Here is a 17,635-nt window from a genome sequence, read left to right on the forward strand (position 1 = left end):
TTTGTCATGGACAAATCTCATTGTTCGATATTTTTATTGCCATGTGAAGAAAAAATGAAAAAGGCAACTAGTGGAATAAATGTAGTTATCGCAATGTATATAAGTTTGTATAGGCACATCTTGTAGTAGAAATTTTATTATCCATTTCTCAGTCACCAAATTAGCTGTTTGTTTAAATTAAAATCTCAACAAAATGATCACAAATGCTCTCTAGCGACCTTCGTTATAAGATGCGTCTTTTTTTACCTTTTACTTTTATATTTTTAATATTTTTAATATTTTATGTCATCCAAGCCTGAACATACCGATGCTGAGGGCACTGGAAAGGGTTTGGAGAGCGACAGCGAGCTCGTAGATAAAAAAGCCTTTACGGCGGTTAAAGCTAACGACAGCGACAACAATTCAACCAGCAAAAAGCGAAATCTGGATAAGTATTGTCGGAAGATTGACACACGCATTCTAATATTTGCTATTATTCTTTCTATTTTGGCCCAAAGCGACCGCGGCTCCATTGGCGTTGCCAAGGTTGTCGGCCTAGAAAAGGATTTGGGGATGGTCAATAACAACTTTAACATTGCCGCGACTTTGTACACGGCGGGGTTTCTTTCACTCGAGATGTTTTCCAACTTTTTGCTCAAACGTGTTGGCGCATCTCGGCTGCTACCAACATTGGGCATTGCCTGGGGTATGTGTGCACATTGCAGGGAGCCATTAACACAAAAACACAGCTCTATGTGATGCGACTGCTCCTGGGCATGGCTGAATCGGGATTCACAGCTGGAATTCTGCTTATGATGTCGTTTTTCTATCCCAAGCGTAAGCTAACAACGCGTGTTGGCTTCTTTTATTTGAGCTTTCCCTTGGCCAATGTGTTTTCGGGTCCCCTGGCCTCTGCCTTATCGCACATCGACCATCCGACCATCAGCCACTGGCAGTGGGTGTTTATTCTCGAAGGCTCATCACCATTGTAGTTGCGTTTTTTGGCTACTTTATTTTCCACGATCATCCGGAAAAGTGCTCGTTTCTGTCACAAGAAGCGAAGATTTTATAGTGTCGTATAAGCGCAAAGAGAAAACACTGGGAGGATCAGAGAACTTGGCAATAAATGATACTAAGCGGGCTCTGGCAGACTGGCAATTGTGGTGCATGGTATTTGGGACTTTTGCAGCATGTGCAGCCTGCAATTCATTGTCAGTGTTTGCACCCGAGGTCATCAACAAGATGGGATTCTCGCCAACGCAAGCGCAGGTCATGAGTGCCCTGCCCTCGGCGTGTGGCACCGTTGCCCTATTATTTGCTGGGCAAATCGTCAAGGTGTGTCGCAGCCATTGGGTTGCAGGGTGCTTGGTCATGAGTGTTGCCCTGACGGGAAGTGTAATCATGATTGCTGCACTCAGTGTGCCTGTACGGGTCTTTGGCTTGTGTCTTGTTGGTGCTGGGTCGTTTGCTGGACAAGGAATTTTGCCTGGGTGGGTTGTCACAGCAAATTCGCAGACCGTGGCTAATTCTGCTGTCGCGTCCACGCTCACATATTTATGGGCTCTTCGTCAGGATTTGTGGCATCGAATGTGTTTTTGAACTGGGATGCGCCGCGCTTTGCCATTGGGCACTCGGTCAACATTGGAATCTGTCCTTGGGAATTCTGGCTTGTGTTGTTGTGCGCATTAACATGGGAGAGAACCTTATTTAACACCAACAGCAGCAGATGGGTTTGACAAGCCAGGCTTCCGCTTTGTATATTGACCATTCGATTTTATAAGATTTCAAATCAAGAGCAATTAATTGCTTACATATTTTATCTTTACATCATTAAAATATACGAATGATTAGATGAACCTTTATATATATTATATGCACACAAATTATTTAAATGGGGATTCAATGCGCTGCATGTCTAGATCCAAGCTTAATGCACAAATTCTACATTGTGGCAGCATGTTTTTTATTGTGCTATCTTTACAAATTGTTTGCTGTTCTGTCAAATAGCAAATGTCAAATCTGCAATTCTTAAGGGTAAGTCCTTTCCACAATGCATCGATATATGCCAAGTGTGCTTGTATGTTGAGGTGTATAGATTAATGTAAAAATAAAACAATGAATACATAAAGAAATATCTTTATAATACACGCATGTTATTTATTCTTGTTTATACTTTTAAAAAGTTGAATATTGAAACATAAATTTGCTAATCAAGCAATAATTGAACCATGATTCAACTGTTTTATTTAGCCTGATTTATTTTCATGGACTGTCCTAAATGGCTCATATATGCGCATTTCACCAATATAGTGATTTTGATAGATAAATATATGCGAGTATCATTTTCACAAGTATAAATACAAACTGGCAAACATAGGTTTGTATCTTTTTCAAATCTACAATTTAAAATTTACCTTAACTTTTTTAGACTTTATAATTGCAATATGAGCCCTGCCAGCCGTGATCCAGAGAACAAAAATAGCACCGAACCAGAGTTGGGTCGGGGTCAGAGTCAGAGTCGGGGTCAGGGTTTGAGCCAGACCACAGTCTTATTCCCAGTCACAGCACAATGCCAGTCTGAACCAGAGCATGAGCCCAAGGTTAACTTTGAAGCTAAATCTAAATCCAGTTATGTGCCCAAACCAGAGCCTGAACCTACGTCCGAGCTCGAGCGATCGGTTTCACTTGCGTTCTTTGTCATGTATATTTTAAAGATTGGGAGGCATAAGTGGTCACTTCATTGGTGCTCGAAAGCATTGTTTCCATGACACCCGCAATATTATTAAATATAGTAAACCTAGTGTCAACCACAAATAAAGTGTCAGCCATGTCTATATTTTTTCAAAACATTTAAGATTTACACAAAGGAATTGGTATGCATAATGTCACTCAATACTTTTTTATTGATGGCCGCACGCCACGTGTAAAACAAGTTGAGGACAGCAAGAAAGTATTTGTGCACGTCCTTTTTTTGACCTAGTTCTTGTTCTCGTTCTTGTATTGTGCCTTCGTTCTTTTGGTTCTTACCAGAAATAACAAACAATAACACCTCACGCCCACTCTTTCTTCACTTCTCACATATCATCTATAATGAATTCCACCCAAAGGCGGCCTTCAGTTTTAGTGCGGAAGACACCTGTGCTGCGCCCAATAAGACCCACCTCAGCCAATAATGGCCCAGTGTCTCTTATCCGCCGGGACTTTCAAAGCTGGAGAGCCTCATTTCACCGCAGTCACCCAAGCCTCCCCAACTCCCCACTTTGCAAAAGTCGCATTCTGAAATTCCGAATTTAAGCGCAAAGTGCCAAAGTGTCACAGCCGAGACGTTTTTCGCTAGTGATAGGTGCATAGTGTTGACAGAGCCGGAGCCACAGCAGGTGGAGGGAGGGAGTTTACGCGGATTCCGGATCCGAGCGAGAAAAGGGGTTCAAGCATGATCAGAGGAGGTTCAGATCAGCTCGTCGTCTCTGGCGGCTATTTCTAATATTATCAGACGCAACAGTGAGTGCGTACCGCCCAGTAAGTACAAGCCAAAACTGTGCAATTTGTTTTTATGTTAACCCCTCCTTTTGCATTCCCTTTATTACGAGGCAGTAAGGTCATTGTAATTAAAGACAAAGCTAGCATTTCGACACATCTTTGTTCCCTCAAACTACATACTCTTCTCCCCCTTTTCTATGTTCCAATTTTGTGTGGGTGTGGTCAACCGCAGTCTCTTGCTGTTTTATTTGACATGCCTTTGCCAGAGACCACAGCTAAGCCTTTATTTGGAAAATATAAACAGTTGGAGCAGTTTTTTCATTGATGGTTTGCTGCCGCCCGGAACTCATTGTTTATTTGTTTATTTGGGTTGGTTTCAGACATCGTGCGGTCTCCCTTTAACCGCGCGCCAATAATAAAAAAGTGATAGAAATGAAAAATATCATTTACTCCTAGAAGCTCGCAAGCAAAACAAGCCGCCCTTGAGGGTTGTTCATTGTGGCTTAATGAAATTTGTTCCTTTGCTTGGTCGGCATATATAACACGACGCGCAGCAATTTTCTCACACACATACACACGCACACGCTCTTGCTATATTTTTTCTCTCATTTTTTTGAAAGCATTTTTGGCACTACAAATACTCCAATATTTTCAGCATAGTCCCTCCTCTTCCAATGATAACTCCAGAGCAAATGGGCGCAATGCCGGCCATCTCAGGCACTATTGTGGGCCGAAACCCCGTGAGGACAGGGGCCAAAACAGCATCAAATTAGCGAAAAACAGGTCCTTTACCAGCCCCAGTAAAAGCGTCAGTGAAAATGTGCGTCGCAACCTGCAACAAGCACACCAGGCAGTTGACGACACAGCCCAGGGCAATTGTGTACAACCATTGCGTGGGCGGAGAAGCTGTCTGGACCCAAGGATTCGCGTTTGCGCAGCAGCAGCACACACATGGTCATACCCACAAGCGCAGAGAGGGAGGGTCAATCATCGGGGCATCCGTCAATTTCGCCTGTGCGTGCACCCAACAGAAGCGACAGCACGTGCCCCCATCTCCCACTATACACAAGCATTCCATATCCAAAGAACAACAACAGCAGCAGCAGCAGCAGGGCAACGCAAGCGAAGCCATGTCAAATAACAACCGTGTTCGAGAAGGCGTTCTGGTTTCCAACGCAGAGCCCGATAGGCAGCTTTGTAGCACCCTCACAGCAGGCAGAGCCACAGCAGAGACATGTGCAAGAGCCGACGAGGTCTGCGAGTTTCCGGTCAACACTTTGCAGGAAAAGGATGACAGCGACGGTGGTGATGACGCGCAGTGTGCAGCCGACCATAATAATTCCCAGGCAGAATTCAAAATGCGGGCGCAGACGTATGCGGGCAGGCCGTTCAGAGCCCCAGCTAATGAGCAGGCAGGGAGATATGAGTCTGCAGGGCGCGCGGCAAATGTAGACGAGTCCAGTTTTGCTCAGAGGTACGGCAGTCCCACTCGTGCAACGGCGGACATGAACCTGGGGCTTCGGATTATCACCGGCAGGTCAGAGCAGAATGACAACAGTTTTTATAGCAGACAGAGGGCGACCACAACGCAGGCCACTCCATTGTCGGCACGGTCTGAGCGGTACCGGGGAGCTGGGTACGTGTCGCCCGACCCGTATATGCCCGTTGAAGCTTGCACCGAGCGCATTGAGCGCTTGCTTCAGAAGGTGCAGGACACGCGCCGCGAAACCGAGGCGCAGAATGCGTTTACATCTCCTAAGACGCCGACCAGGTTTGATGTTGGTGCAGGGTCACAGAATCCGGCACAGCAGCAAACCTTGCGTCAGAGACAGCAGCAGCAACAGCAGCCGCAGAAGCAGGTGCGCCCGGATACGTCTAGCACCGTGAGTACGCTGAGCTTGAGCATTGGGTCTGATTGCGAGGGGCTGGGGCTGCGCATCCAGAATGATTTGGTGATTAGGGAGGAGGCGAGCGGCATGTACAGCCCTCGCCGCCGCGCTGCCACTGTGGGAGCAGGGCCGGATGACAAAAGCAGCGCTTTGATGGAGCAGCGCCGGCGGCTGCACAGTGGGGTGGAGGCGCGTGGGCTGCGGCCCGGTGCGAGTAATTCGAATATTGCCGAGCTGCACATGAAGAAGGAGCGACTGCGGGCGCGCAGGGCAGCGCGGCTGGCGGAGCAGGCGGCCGCCGACGAGGCCGAAGCGGCCGGCGATGGAGTTCTGTCGCCCCAGCTGCTCTGGACAACCCCAGGAAAGGCAGCGCTGGGCAGGCCGGGGTTGTCCAGCCTCTCAGGGTCAATGTGTTCTGGCATACCCGCTGACGACATTTTCTTTGAAAACAGCGGCCTGCGGGCCATGCTCCAGGAGCTGCCGATGTCGCTCAAGGACATTGAGTGGGACAAGCGCGTGCACTACTACCACGTAGCGCAGACCGACCAAGTGTTCCGCGAGGCCACTGAGACCGCTAACATTGCCGACTGCCGTGAGGAATGCCTCCAGTATCTGTTGGGCGAGCGCGGCGTGGCGCGGCTGCTTTCGCATCAGGCTTCTTCTGCGCCAACAGCAGCAGAAAAGGCAAAGCCCGGCTCGGCTGGCGGCGTGGCCAGCGGAGTCGTCGGGCCCAGCAGGGCTGAGGTCGACGCCATGGCTGACTGGATTGACGATGACAGCGACGTATTCAGCGACGAGGGCGACCACTCATTTGACTGGTCGCGGGACGGCTTTGGCTACATGGAGTTCCGTCGCGCATCGCGTGCATCCATGGCGTCGGGCAACGTGTACTCGCCCAACGCCGCGCAGCAGCATGAGCAGCGAGCGTCAGCACCAGCGGCGCCTATAGGCCTGGCAGCCGCTGCAGCGTCGTTTGCGGCGGCGGCTCAGCCAACAACACCTTTGCCGAGCATGGGCGCACATCGGCGTTGTCGGCGGCACACGATGAGTCGCAGGGCGCATCAATGTCGATGCTGGGCACGGCGGCAGATTCTGGATCGGCATGGTCGCTTTCGCCCGTGACTGCGTGCGCGGCCGCCGATAATTTTAACGATGCCATTTCGCTGGCCGGGGGAGCGATGCCGCAGGGCGGTGGCCGCGACCCCTCAGGCGCTCAGCCGGCGAACTTTGGGCAGCTGCTTTCGGATCGGCGCTCCAGCCTTGGGCTGCGCCCAGGCCCGCCGTCAGCCACGTCGCAGCATCCGCAGCAGCAGGCAGCGCTTTCGTCGGACTTCCAGCAGGCGCTCCCGCGGATCCAGGAGAGCGGCGATATGGATGTCAGTGATGACAAGTGGCAGATGCTGGCGTTCGAGGATACAGCCAGCGCATCTGTCATCAAGGGCGACCGCGCAATGGCGAGGGTGCAGCTGGCGAGGCTGCGCGCTGAGAACGCAGAGATTCGCGAGGAGATGGAGCATGCACAGCGGGCCTTGAGTGCGCTTCAGAACATTTACCTGCGTTGCTAAAATGTCGCCTCCAATCCTCCCTTTTTTCACGACCAACTCCCCAATTTATTTATTTTACTGCATTGACACCCCTCGTCTCTCTTTCATTTTTTGATCACAGCAAGGTCGGTTTTGACACGCAATGGCAGTGCAAAGACGGGCTCGCAACGAGCGAGGCGGGGCCTCGTCTTGTATTTTGATTTTTTCTTGCATTGTTGTGTGTCGTAGCGACGATCAAAAATTATCAGTGGAGATCGACATTGGAAAAAAAAGGCTGAACCCACAAAATGCATCACACGCAATAATAAATGTGTGGGCTATTTTGGAGACCACGGGCCCGCTTACTTATTTTTTTTTACCCTGCTGAACCGAAACTGGTTTTAGGCACTGCAAGTGGTTTTTTTCTGTAAGCGAGTTTTTTGTGCTTCGGGTTTCCAAAATGCATCAACAAAATTCAAAGCGCTCATTTTCAATGTATTTGAACGAATGCTTCCCAGGCCATTTCAATTGTTTTTTTTGTTCTTATACCTTTTTTTTGCGCCCTTTTCTTTTTTTCATCTCTATTTCTTCTTTTGGTCTACCTCTACGCCATATTATTCTTTTTTATTTTGCTTCTTGTTCGTCATTTCTTTCTTGTGAGTTGCATCCTTTTTCTCTTCTCCTTCCTCCTTCCCCTTCCCCTTCCCTCTCTCTATCTTTTTTCTTTTCACTCTAAACGTTCCTTTATTTTTTTGTTATTGCTACCCTTTTTTTACATATCCGAATATTTTCATTTCTGTACTTTAACGCACAATTTTTTATTACTTTAACGTACTGTGAACGCTCCTTTTGTAACTTGGTTCCTACTCTTCCTTTCCACCCACCCCCGTAGTCATGTCGCAACTGCAGCAGAGCGATAAAATCCGGGTGGTTGTATTGCCTCAGGAGGACGGAACGGCCGGTGCTCCTGGCCCCGACAGAATACTAACAGGTAAATATAATGGCATCACTTTTTTTTTGCAAATGGGAAGATCCTCCTCATTTCCTAACCCTCTCTTCTTTTTTGTCAGGCCATCAACATAACAAATATCTTTGCTCGTTCATTGTTTATTTTTTGGATACACACTTTCACACACTTTTTTAGGCTTTTTTGGACTGTGGCACTTTGGCATATTAATGTGTGGGTGCCTTTTTCATTTTTCACCTCCTATTACTCTCCCTTCTTTCTGTCACAACTCTCCTTCACTGTCAATGATGAATGCAATAAACAACAAAACACCCAAGGGAGCTGAGCTGGTAATACGCAGCGAAACAGTCTCCTATTGTGTGCTTTGGAAAAAAGAGTTATTCGGATGCGTCCTTGGGTTTTCAACCAACAAGGACAATGTGAAGCGTTTTTCATTTTTCATTTTGCTTGAATAAATTAATGAAAAGCCTCCTTTTTTGGTTACTTTTCATTTGGGCTAGTGAGGCACAAAAAATATATAAGCATTGTGTGTTTTTTTTGTTGCTATTTTTATTTTACTTCTCATTGAGACGCGCTTATTCAAAACATTGTTACGAGCTTTTTTGTTGTTGCTTTTGATTATTCTCGATAGGTCATGTGTTGGTCTCTGAGGGTGCATTCGAGGGTGTTGAGCGTGTTGAGGTCCAGTACCGCGGTGTCGAGGTAGTTGGCGGGACGCTGGAGGACTACGACGATGACAGTCTAGATGGGCTGCAGCCGCGCAAGGGCGTGCGCGCGCTGAACAAAGTTTACTTTGACGAGCGCCTTGTGGTATGGCAGCAGAGCAAGGAAGTGAAGAGCGACGACAATGCCAAGGACACCTCAGACATGAACCTTCCATTTTCAATTGCCTTTCCCTGCGCCAACTACCCGACAGCTGTCAAGAGCGTGTGCGTATCGGCTCCGTCGCAGAGTTTTGAAATAGCTTACCATATTGTTGGATGGTTGGTTGGTCCCAATGAGACCGTAGTGGGGCGTGTTTCCGAGCCCGTATCCTTCGTGCCGTTGCTCAATTGCCAGCCGTCGCCTATTTTGCTGGCGCCAGTGACGCGCACAGGGTATGATGATCGCGGGAAGGAGTGCCTGGTGACACGAGTCACTTTGTCGCAGACCGACTATATGCCGGGTGATCAGGTTGTCGGCGGCGTACATATCGAGTGCCTAAAGTCCAACCGCACGATCCGCAAGGCTGAGAGCCAGCTGCGGCAGCGCGTGGAGTGCCGGATGCGCCGGACGTTCAGTTCGGCGGAGACCGCTGAGTTTATCGCCAGTGGGTCCCGCCCGGCATCTGCACGGCCGCCGTCGGAATCCGACGAGTCCGATGTGCTCTGGTGCCGGTATATTGAGATTGGCCAGGTGAATCCGCTCAAGCTGACGAATATTGCGGTCGGGCTGGCGGCTAACGCGGCATCGGCGGCGGCAGCGTCCGCTTGCTCGCTGAGCATGAGTCAGCAGGCCAGCGCATCCTCTGTGACTAATGCGTCGCAGGTCAGCGAGATGGGCGCCGAGGGCGGTGGTCTGGCTAAGCGCGATAGTGGGATTATTCGCTCAATGACAACCAAGACATCAGGGAACCGGTCGTGCAGCGCCAATGTGCATACGAATGTGCCGGTGTCGACGCATATTATCCCGGGACATTTCCTCCTGTTCTCCTACGAGCTACTCATTGAAGTCACCATGTATAGTTTGACCCGCGGAACCCAGAAGGTGTCTACTTGCACGCCGCTGGGTAGCTATGCTTCAAGGCCCACTACGTCTGATAGTACCTGTGGGTTTGAGCTTTTGAAGCAGGTTCCGTTCCAGAAGGCTCTTGCGGAGGCCACGGCGGAAACAACGTTCTCTCTGCCAGTGTTGCTGGTGCCGCCGCTGGTGTTGTCCACAGTGACCCACCAGCCCCGATAGGCTTGTCGGGGATGGCAAATGGCCAGGGGCGTCTGAGTCCAAGGTTGGGCGTTTTTCAGTCGGTGCATTTACCAGTGTCTCGGCCGCTGTTGTCGTTGCCGTTGCTGTTTCCAAGGAGGATCTGGTGGAGATCAAGGATGAGGGCAGTAGCAATGTCCGGTACAGCACGTTCAAGCCTGTTCCGGTGCCCGCTGCTCATCGTGATAACAGTAGGTCGGAGAGCGTCGATATTGGGAATGGAGACGCTGAGGTTGGATGTGTGGCAACGGTGGCGCCATTGCCCAATGCTGTCGAACAGCTGAGGTTTAGATGCAAGTCGTCGCTGGCGTTTGTGCCAAAGATTTTTGCGCCTGCAATTGAGACTGACATCGCAGTAGAGTCCGATGTCAAGGCCGATGTCAAGGTTGATGCTGATGCAGAGGCAAGCGCAGTAAAGACTGATGCAGTCGTTGCTGAAGCCGATAAGCCAGATACTGTTGCTATTGATGTTGCTATTGCTGTTGCTGAGGGTGGCGCGGAGCCCGTGGAATCCGCCATCGAGGATGTCGCTGCTCCAGCCGCCTTGTCGGACGACTCGAGCAACGTTGACGAAGCGCGCAGTGTCTCCAACCAGGATATCGGGGCAATTACGGCCACTGATTTTGCCACTGCTGCTTTTGCCGCAGCCTCTGCCGCCATTGCCTCGGCTGCCATTACCACCACAGCCATCGAGCCCATTGATGAGGAGAATGCGCAGCTTCCACAAAAGCGCGATAGTAGCACCAGTAACAATAGCAACGACAGTGGTACGGCGGACAGTGGTATTCAGGAGACCGATGTAAACGCGGACAGGCAGAGTTGCAGTGGAAGTTCGAGCGACTTTGATCTTGCCGGGGCAGTGTACGCGGCGGCGGAGAAAGTACTGAATGATAAGGAGTGGGACCGGCCGGTCAGCTACTATGTGGCAAGCAGCGGTGTTTCTGGTGCAGCAAGCAGTTCCAGAACAGCGGTATCCCTGTAACAGGAACGTTTGCAGATTCAGGCACCGATATAAATGATTCGATTCAACAGCAACAGCAACAGCCGATTCTGGGCGAAGGCGGCAATAGTGAGAGTGGCGAGTTTGCGGATGGCATTGGGAATAGGGTTGTGGGTGATGGGTTGGGCGCGCAGGATGTTGAGGATGCGATTAATGAGCTGGCGCCGACTAAGCACAAGTCGGATTCGAACCGGTCGTCGGTGAGTGGGAGTTCGGGGGTGAAGGATTTTATGCAGGGTATTGATTTGGGGATGTAGATGACGGTCCGGAGTTCACGGGTATGCTGAGTGCGGATCCCAACAGGCTCGTATTTGGAGCATCCCTGTTGTCCACTCTGGACGAGAACAATACTACCGTGTCTTCGCCAGCAGTCACACACGCCGAGGCCGATGGCAAGCAGGAGCAAGAACCGGTAGCTCAGCAGCAGCCGCAGCCACAGCCACAGCCAAAGTCGTCCCTTCAGTACCAGCGGATCACCAATAGCTTGCGTCGGTCTATTTCAATGCCCGGCAGCAGATCAAATGCGAGTGCCAAGTGTCTGCATATGGATGCGCATTCGCCTGGGTCAACGGTAATTAAACCGACGTTTGACTCTGTGTCCGAGTCAATGCTGGTTACGAAACATCAGAAGACCAAGGAGGAGGCCACGAGGTTGGGCGGGCTGTCGCCGAGGTCGGTGTTTTCCGCTGTATCGTCGGCATCGCGGATTAATGGTGCTGGGTCAAGAACTGGAGTGTTTAAGAGCCTGGGCACCCGGATCACTTCGTGGTTTAGCAAAAAACAATAACACAATCTCTAAATTTTTTTCTTCTCTTTTTTCTTTTCTTCTCTTTGTGTGCTTGGAGGTGTATTTTTTTATCACACTCCTCTTACTTTTTTCACTTTCGTTCACAACTAATTTTTCTTTCACTGGGTTTTAATAACAAAAAAACCCCCCGATATCATTCTATACATTTTTTTAATATTTATTTTTTCATCTGCGAGACAAGCCTGAGGAATATGGATAGGCGCTGGGTAGCATATGCGACATAATCAAAGTCGATGTCACTGGAGCAAGCCTGCAGCAGGCCCCAAACACCCCAATGCAAGTGGGACGCAGGCACAAACAACGCGACCTCATCCTCCAGCCTAGCAACCTCCTCAGCAATTCTCGCGTCGCCCAGTTTAATCTCTCTCAGCTCAATATGCCTCACATCGTCGCTCTCAACCAGCCCAACATCAGCCTTCATGTTGGCGTCCAAGAAGGCCTTGGCCTTAACATACGTGCGCAAAAATCCCTCGCGCTGGTTCTTATCCGGATACGCACTCTCATTAAGCAAATGCGGGTGCTTCACATGGTGGTAGTCTGCCATCCATTCGCAGAAGTGATTGGCAATGTCAAAGCCGCGGTAGTTGTATCCGGCATACTCAAAATCGACAACAACAAGCTCGCCGGTGTCGCGCAGGCGCAGGATATTGCCGTATTGGAGGTCGTCGTGGGCGAATACTATGGGGAAGCCTCGGGCCTCCGTTAGCTGGCGCAGGGTGGCAGCGACTTGCTGTACGCGGGTCCAGTGCTCGAGAATGTCGAGGCACTGTGGGTTGCGCGAGCAGGCTTGGAGGACGCGGTCCCATTTTGCATGCACTAGGCGCATCCACGAGTCAACGTTATTCCACAGCTCAGGGTGCCACTGAGATCAATGCCAGGCCGCTGCTGTTGCTGCTGCCTGTGATGATGGCCACGCGAATCGAATGGCCGGTAGTAGCTGACCAGGCTATGGAGCTCGCACATTCTGCGGGCGATTTGCTTGCTAGTCGATGATTCGCGCATGTCGTCTCTGCCCAGGTCGTGCTCTCCAGGTACTCCTCCAGGCGGCCGTTGCCGAAAATTCCATAGAGCCTGGGCCCGAACCCCAAGGATGTCAATTGCGCCAGCCAGTAGAGCTCCTTTTCGCGCGACAAGAACTCGTCCACGCCCGCACCGTACACCCGCAGAAGGTACTTGGCAGGCAATTGCACAGGACCTTCTTGCGGCTTGTTCCGGGTCCACCGGCGCACATGCGCGCTGGTGGATGAGGAGGCCAGGGTGGGCGCCGGGATAATCTCAACCATGTACACGCAGTTGGTCATTGCGCCGCTCAGTCGGCTCGCGCGCACGTGTTCCCCATGGATCTCCTCATGCGGTGCAAACACCTGGTTGAACAAGGTGGCGATGCGCTCGCTCAATACGTCTGCTGGCGGGTTGTCCGAGATATCCATGGAGATATCCATCTGGCGCAATGCCGCGTCATCGTCGTCTTCTCTGTCGTCGCTCCACTCGCTGCTATTGTCCTGGTCCACGGCAGGCTTGTTGGCTGTGGCGGCCGGTATGGCGGAGGAAGGGAGGCTGATGGAGGGCATGCGGCGGCGTGTGCTTGAGCGGCGGATGATGCGCGGGGACGTGGTAATGGTCTTTTGGCGCGACGCGCGGATGCGCCGTAGCATGCGTTTGAGGTTGTGCTGCTGCGATACTTCGAGCTGGCTTTGGCTCAGGCTCAGCCCGGTCATCTGCGCGACCAGGCGTGGAGACGCTTGCAGAGGCATAAACAGGGGCGAGGGACCGGTAGACATTGTAGTTGATTGGGAAATGAAAATCTATAAAGCGATGATGTGCGGTATATATGTGTAAATGTTTTTTGTTGGACAAATAGAGTATTAGTAGTGCACAGTAGTAGTAAAGTATAAAAAACAATGAAAAAATCTTGAAAATTTTTGGGGGAAACAGAAAAGCACTTTTTTCGCAAACAATTCCTTCCCCTCCCCCCATGCATTTATAAGCCCATTGGGACGACGCAAAAAAAAACAATGCAAAAAGCAACACAAAACGCAAAAATGCAAAATGGCAGTCAAAATCATATGCGTGTCATCGCCAATGGCAAAATTCGCCCTACCAGCCTCTGCATAACACTGCTTTAGCAAACAAGCAAAAAAGGAAGAGAAAAGGCGAATGACATCATTTTATACTCACTAGCAGACATCACCAGAGTTGGTCACGCACAATCCGCCACCAAAAAGAGCTCTCTACACATTGGCACCGAGATGATGGAAATAGGCGCATTTACCAACAAAAAAAAGAAAAGAAGAAAAAAACTGGGGATATTGAAATATGCTCGATTCAGAAAAAAAATTTAGAAAAAAATTATGTACTTCTATAGAAGATGCTAAGTAATAAGGCTTTATTTTTATTTTTTTACTGGGGGATCTCAGCAGTGATGGACTTGCCGGAGACAGGCTCTGATGCAGTGACGGTGAGCTTCCTGTCAGTGCCGACAAAGAACGTGATGACAACACGGGTGTTCTCATCAGCCTGGTCGAGCTCCAGGACCATTTCGGCCAGGAGCTTGGCGGGGCGGAACAGGGGAAGAGCAGCCTGCTCCTCCTGCTCCTCCTCCTCCTCGTCGTCCTCGTCATCCTCCTCAGGCTTAGGGGCAACAGCCTCGCCCTCAGCAACGGCAACATAGGCGCGCTTCTGGCCATGGGGCAACGCGACCTTGACCGAGCGGGACGCCGGCAGGGGGGTGTCCTGGAGCAGCACAGGGACAAAGCTGTCCTCGCCGAGCTGAATGCCCAGGGGCTTAGCCAACGCCTCAACGGCCAAATCCTCCGCCGCCGCAGCCTCCTTGGGGGCCACCACGCTGCCCTGGGCAATCAGGGCGGCCTGCTCCGCGCATCCGGCCGCAATGACCTCGTCAAGCTCGCCCTCGTCGCGCACCTCGGTGGTCTCAGGGAAGAACCGGCAATGCGGGACTGCAGCTTGCGGAGGCGCGCAGCACCGCCGCACAGGAGAACCTGGTCGACCTGCGCCGGGGTGTAGCCAGCGTCAGCAATGACCTTCTCGATGGACTCCAGCAGGGGGGTGTACACCTTGCCGCTCATGATATCGAAGCGTGTGCGCTGGATCGATCCGTTAAAGTCCAGGCCCTCGCCAGGCTCTCGACGGCACAGGGGGCGGAGGCAGCGGAGCTCAGAGTGCGCTTGGTGTATTCCACAGACTCCTTCATCTTGCGCACAGCCTTGGGGTTGCCCTGGAGCACATCGATGTTGTACTGGCGCTTGAACTCGCCGGCAAAGTGCTTGACCAGGACGTCATCAACGATGTCGCCGCTGACGGCATCAGTGTGGGTGCTGCCAACAATAGTGTACAGGCCACCGCGGGCAGCCACAAGGGTGACATCGGAGCCAGTGCCTCCGACATCGACAACCAGGGCAAGGGTATCCTTGGCATCCACGTGCGACGCACCCTTGCCAACACCGTACTGCATGGCAGCGGCAATGGGCTCGGCAATGAGTTGCAGCAGGGGCAAGCCGGCCTCCTCGCAAGCCGCCGCCACAGACTCCTTCTGCTCCTTCGTGAACGACACCGGCAGGGCCAACACAGCGCCCTCGATCTTCCGGCCCAAGTAATCCTCGGCCGTAGTGCGCAGTCTGGCCAAGTACCGGACGGTAACTTCGTGCGCCGAAAGACGCAGTTTCTGGGTCTCGCCGTTGTCGTTCTCGGTCTCAATGACAAAGACGGGCTTTCCCTCGCTATCCTCGATCCGAGCAAATCCTGGGTGCAGCTGGTTCATCTCGGGGGCAAATGTCTTGCCGAGGAGGTCACGGAATCCCATGATTGTGTTTTGCGCGTTGCGCACGAACTGGTGCTTGGCCTGAGATCCGTGGTATTCCTCTTCGCCCGAGAACGCAACGTAAGTGGGCGTCTTGTGCTCGCCATCTTCGTTGGCAATTACTTCGGCCCGGTGGTCCTTGTTGATGATAGCAATAACCGAGTTGTGGTTACCCAAGCTCAGCCCGATGTACGTCTTTGAAACAGCAGCCATTTTACAGATTGGTTGGTGTTAAATTTGAAGGTTTTTTTGTCACTTTTAGTGTGTCTAGAAGAAAAAAATAAATAAAAGGTACTGCTAAAATTGATAAATTGCAAAAAAGTATTTTTTTGCCCTTTGCTTTGATAGCTTGCGCTGGTGTGACTGCCTAGCAAAAAAAAAAAACGGATGGAAAATTTTGGTTGGGGGTAAAAACCAATTGAAGAAAGAAAAAAAGTTTTTGGATCAAATCAACGCCGATCAAAACAGTAATAGTGCAAATGTGCTGTAAAATTAAATAAAATAAAATAAAATGCGGCCCAGACGGAACAAAACGGAATGGAACAGAACTCGATCGGACTATCTGATCTGCATCCGTATCCGCATCGACTCAATTGGATTTACACGCACATATATACACATGCATTGTGTACGTGCCAACAACGATAACAATGAACATCACTATCTCAAACCTCATAATTCATAATTCATATTTCATTTGTCACTTATTTATTTCATTACATTTACATTTTGGCTTAGGATTGTGTTATTTACAAGCCTCACGAGTAAAAAAGAGAGAAGGTATTATATGCAAACAAAATATAAAAAATAAGACACTTAAAAAGCTAGAGATCAGAATACGGCCCAGGTTGAACAAAGAGGTGGTGCGTGCGTTTTGTGTTTGTGTTAAGAGAAGAGCCAGGTTGGTGGCTATTTTACGTGCGTTGGCTGGTTTGATGCTGGTGCTCTTTTGATGGCGAGAGAATTAAGTGATAAGCGGAGGGGGAAAGGGGGTGTGATGAAGACGTGAAATGAGTAAAAAATGACAAAAATAAGACTAAAACATTTGTGACCATGCCACAGTATCCATAGTGCAAGAGTACTGGGAATAAAAATGAATGAAAAATATTGCTGTGGGACAATTTGTACAAAAAAGAAACGGATAATAAAATACACCCCACAAGACAAATTAATGCACCAAAAATACCACACGTTCCATTCTCCATTAAATGAAAGAACAAACCATGCCCCCCTCCTCTCCCCGCACGCGCGAGCAGAGAAGGCAGGATGAAAATGCACTACAGTTTTTTTTCCTCCAGCGGATCGCAGAGCGAAACAAAGAAAAATTAGCCCGCACAAAAGAAACCAAACAAACACATAATACAAGACAGCGCAAAGAAAGAAGGGGGTTGGGGTGGGCAATAAGTATACACAAGGCCCGAGGTGTGGGAGCGGCTTTTGCGCCGTCATCCTCGCAGAGGAGAATAATGGGAGTCAACCGCTCCCCCACAATAAACAAAAAACACCATCTTTCCGTGCAAAGACAAGGCCAAGCAACCGCCATTTTTACAGGGTCTCAGTATCCGCGACCAAACCCAGTATTGAGCGGCACTGGGTTATGCGAGCGCATGGGAGGGGTCTGAGGGCAAACGATAATCTCCTCCAGCGGGAAAAGACCCATGTCGCTGTCAAACGATCTCGACGAGACATCCATGATTGACGAGTTGGCCGATGACGAGCGCGAAGCAGAGCCGGTAAACTCGCTGTTTCCAAAGATCCCACGCAGCTCCATGCACGCGGCATCCTCCGCGGCAAACAGGTCAACCTGGGAGCTGGACGACGACGGGCGGCTGGTTCCGGCGCTATTCATGCCCGAAAACGAGGACGGGTAGCTTCTGCGTGGAATGGGTTGAGCACAGTCGCTGCTGCTGCGAGGGTTGCATGTGCTGGGACGCACTGGGTACCAGCGCTGCTCAAGTCTGGACAGCAGCTGCATGCGCTCTTGCGCGTACGAGTCCGTGTCGATGCTGCTGCCTGTGCCATAGTAGATGGACGAGGGCGCGGCTGTGGCTGTGCGTCTGGGGACGGGCGCCTCAAAAACACCAAATGATTTGTTGGTCTCAAGAGGACGGAAAGCAGTGGGTACTCGGGCCGACATGATTTGAGTTCTTTTTTTTTAAAGAATTGAGGAATCTCGAATGGGGGGTTGTTTATGCAGAAATATGAATCCGACT

The 17,635-nt window shown here is 50.6% G+C and overlaps 7 protein-coding genes across 7 annotated transcripts; 3 read left to right on the forward strand and 4 right to left on the reverse strand.

Moving 5' to 3' along the window:
• Positions 1–382: 382 nt before the first annotated feature.
• Positions 383–1,649, forward strand: BX661DRAFT_214451 (uncharacterized protein). Its single transcript, XM_051538749.1, has one exon. The coding sequence runs from the start codon at positions 868–870 to the stop codon at positions 1,576–1,578; it is 711 nt and encodes a 236-aa protein (XP_051390541.1). The 5' UTR covers positions 383–867; the 3' UTR covers positions 1,579–1,649.
• A 2,940-nt stretch (positions 1,650–4,589) lies between these two features.
• BX661DRAFT_214453 (uncharacterized protein) lies at positions 4,590–7,353 on the forward strand (the record flags this gene model as incomplete). The annotated part of the gene is made up of 2 exons (XM_051538750.1): positions 4,590–6,274; positions 6,298–7,353. The coding sequence occupies 2 exons, from the start codon at positions 4,590–4,592 to the stop codon at positions 6,911–6,913; spliced, it is 2,301 nt and encodes a 766-aa protein (XP_051390542.1). The 3' UTR covers positions 6,914–7,353.
• A 412-nt stretch (positions 7,354–7,765) lies between these two features.
• Positions 7,766–10,779, forward strand: BX661DRAFT_171969 (uncharacterized protein; the record flags this gene model as incomplete). The annotated part of the gene is made up of 3 exons (XM_051533745.1): positions 7,766–7,862; positions 8,470–9,556; positions 9,780–10,779. The coding sequence occupies 3 exons, from the start codon at positions 7,766–7,768 to the stop codon at positions 10,777–10,779; spliced, it is 2,184 nt and encodes a 727-aa protein (XP_051390543.1).
• Positions 10,780–11,319: 540 nt separating this feature from the next.
• Positions 11,320–13,537, reverse strand: BX661DRAFT_184626 (kinase-like domain-containing protein). The gene is made up of 3 exons (XM_051536557.1): positions 12,641–13,537; positions 12,469–12,587; positions 11,320–12,421 (listed from the first exon to the last, which is right to left on the reverse strand). Exons 1-3 carry the CDS (start codon positions 13,384–13,386, stop codon positions 11,763–11,765), a joined length of 1,524 nt encoding a protein of 507 aa, XP_051390544.1. The 5' UTR covers positions 13,387–13,537; the 3' UTR covers positions 11,320–11,762.
• A 371-nt stretch (positions 13,538–13,908) lies between these two features.
• BX661DRAFT_184627 (Hsp70 protein-domain-containing protein) lies at positions 13,909–15,718 on the reverse strand. The gene is made up of 3 exons (XM_051536558.1): positions 14,805–15,718; positions 14,589–14,745; positions 13,909–14,562 (listed from the first exon to the last, which is right to left on the reverse strand). The coding sequence occupies exons 1-3, from the start codon at positions 15,633–15,635 to the stop codon at positions 14,006–14,008; spliced, it is 1,545 nt and encodes a 514-aa protein (XP_051390545.1). The 5' UTR covers positions 15,636–15,718; the 3' UTR covers positions 13,909–14,005.
• Positions 15,719–16,090: 372 nt separating this feature from the next.
• On the reverse strand, positions 16,091–17,082 carry BX661DRAFT_38726 (uncharacterized protein). The gene has a single exon (XM_051539122.1). It carries the CDS (start codon positions 16,869–16,871, stop codon positions 16,332–16,334), a length of 540 nt encoding a protein of 179 aa, XP_051390546.1. The 5' UTR covers positions 16,872–17,082; the 3' UTR covers positions 16,091–16,331.
• On the reverse strand, positions 16,978–17,559 carry BX661DRAFT_171972 (uncharacterized protein; the record flags this gene model as incomplete). Its single annotated transcript, XM_051533746.1, has 1 exon — positions 16,978–17,559. One exon carries the CDS (start codon positions 17,557–17,559, stop codon positions 16,978–16,980), a length of 582 nt encoding a protein of 193 aa, XP_051390547.1.
• Between the last annotated feature and the right edge of the window lie 76 nt (positions 17,560–17,635).

This window comes from Kickxella alabastrina (genome assembly GCF_025024165.1).
Source record: "Kickxella alabastrina strain RSA 675 chromosome Unknown BX661scaffold_16, whole genome shotgun sequence".
NCBI lineage: Eukaryota > Fungi > Kickxellomycota > Kickxellomycetes > Kickxellales > Kickxellaceae > Kickxella > Kickxella alabastrina.

What these genes read in the sequence shown, in the direction of transcription:
- BX661DRAFT_184626 (XM_051536557.1), bottom strand. Translation starts at nt 13,386, where the DNA reads ATGTCTACCGGTCCCTCGCCCCTGTTTATGCCTCTGCAAGCGTCTCCA. An exon ending in GGCAACGGCCGCCTGGAGGA is followed by an intron (nt 12,588 to 12,640) that starts GTACCTGGAGAG and finishes ATCATCGACTAG; the next exon opens with CAAGCAAATCGCCCGCAGAA. An exon ending in GCGGCCTGGCATTGATCTCA is followed by an intron (nt 12,422 to 12,468) that starts GTGGCACCCTGA and finishes GGATGCGCCTAG; the next exon opens with TGCATGCAAAATGGGACCGC.
- BX661DRAFT_214451 (XM_051538749.1), top strand. Translation starts at nt 868, where the DNA reads ATGTGTTTTCGGGTCCCCTGGCCTCTGCCTTATCGCACATCGACCATC.
- BX661DRAFT_38726 (XM_051539122.1), bottom strand. Translation starts at nt 16,871, where the DNA reads ATGACGGCGCAAAAGCCGCTCCCACACCTCGGGCCTTGTGTATACTTA.
- BX661DRAFT_184627 (XM_051536558.1), bottom strand. Translation starts at nt 15,635, where the DNA reads ATGGCTGCTGTTTCAAAGACGTACATCGGGCTGAGCTTGGGTAACCAC. An exon ending in TGCGCAAGATGAAGGAGTCT is followed by an intron (nt 14,746 to 14,804) that starts GTGGAATACACC and finishes TGCCGTCGAGAG; the next exon opens with CCTGGCGAGGGCCTGGACTT. An exon ending in CCAGGTTCTCCTGTGCGGCG is followed by an intron (nt 14,563 to 14,588) that starts GTGCTGCGCGCC and finishes CGCAAGCTGCAG; the next exon opens with TCCCGCATTGCCGGTTCTTC.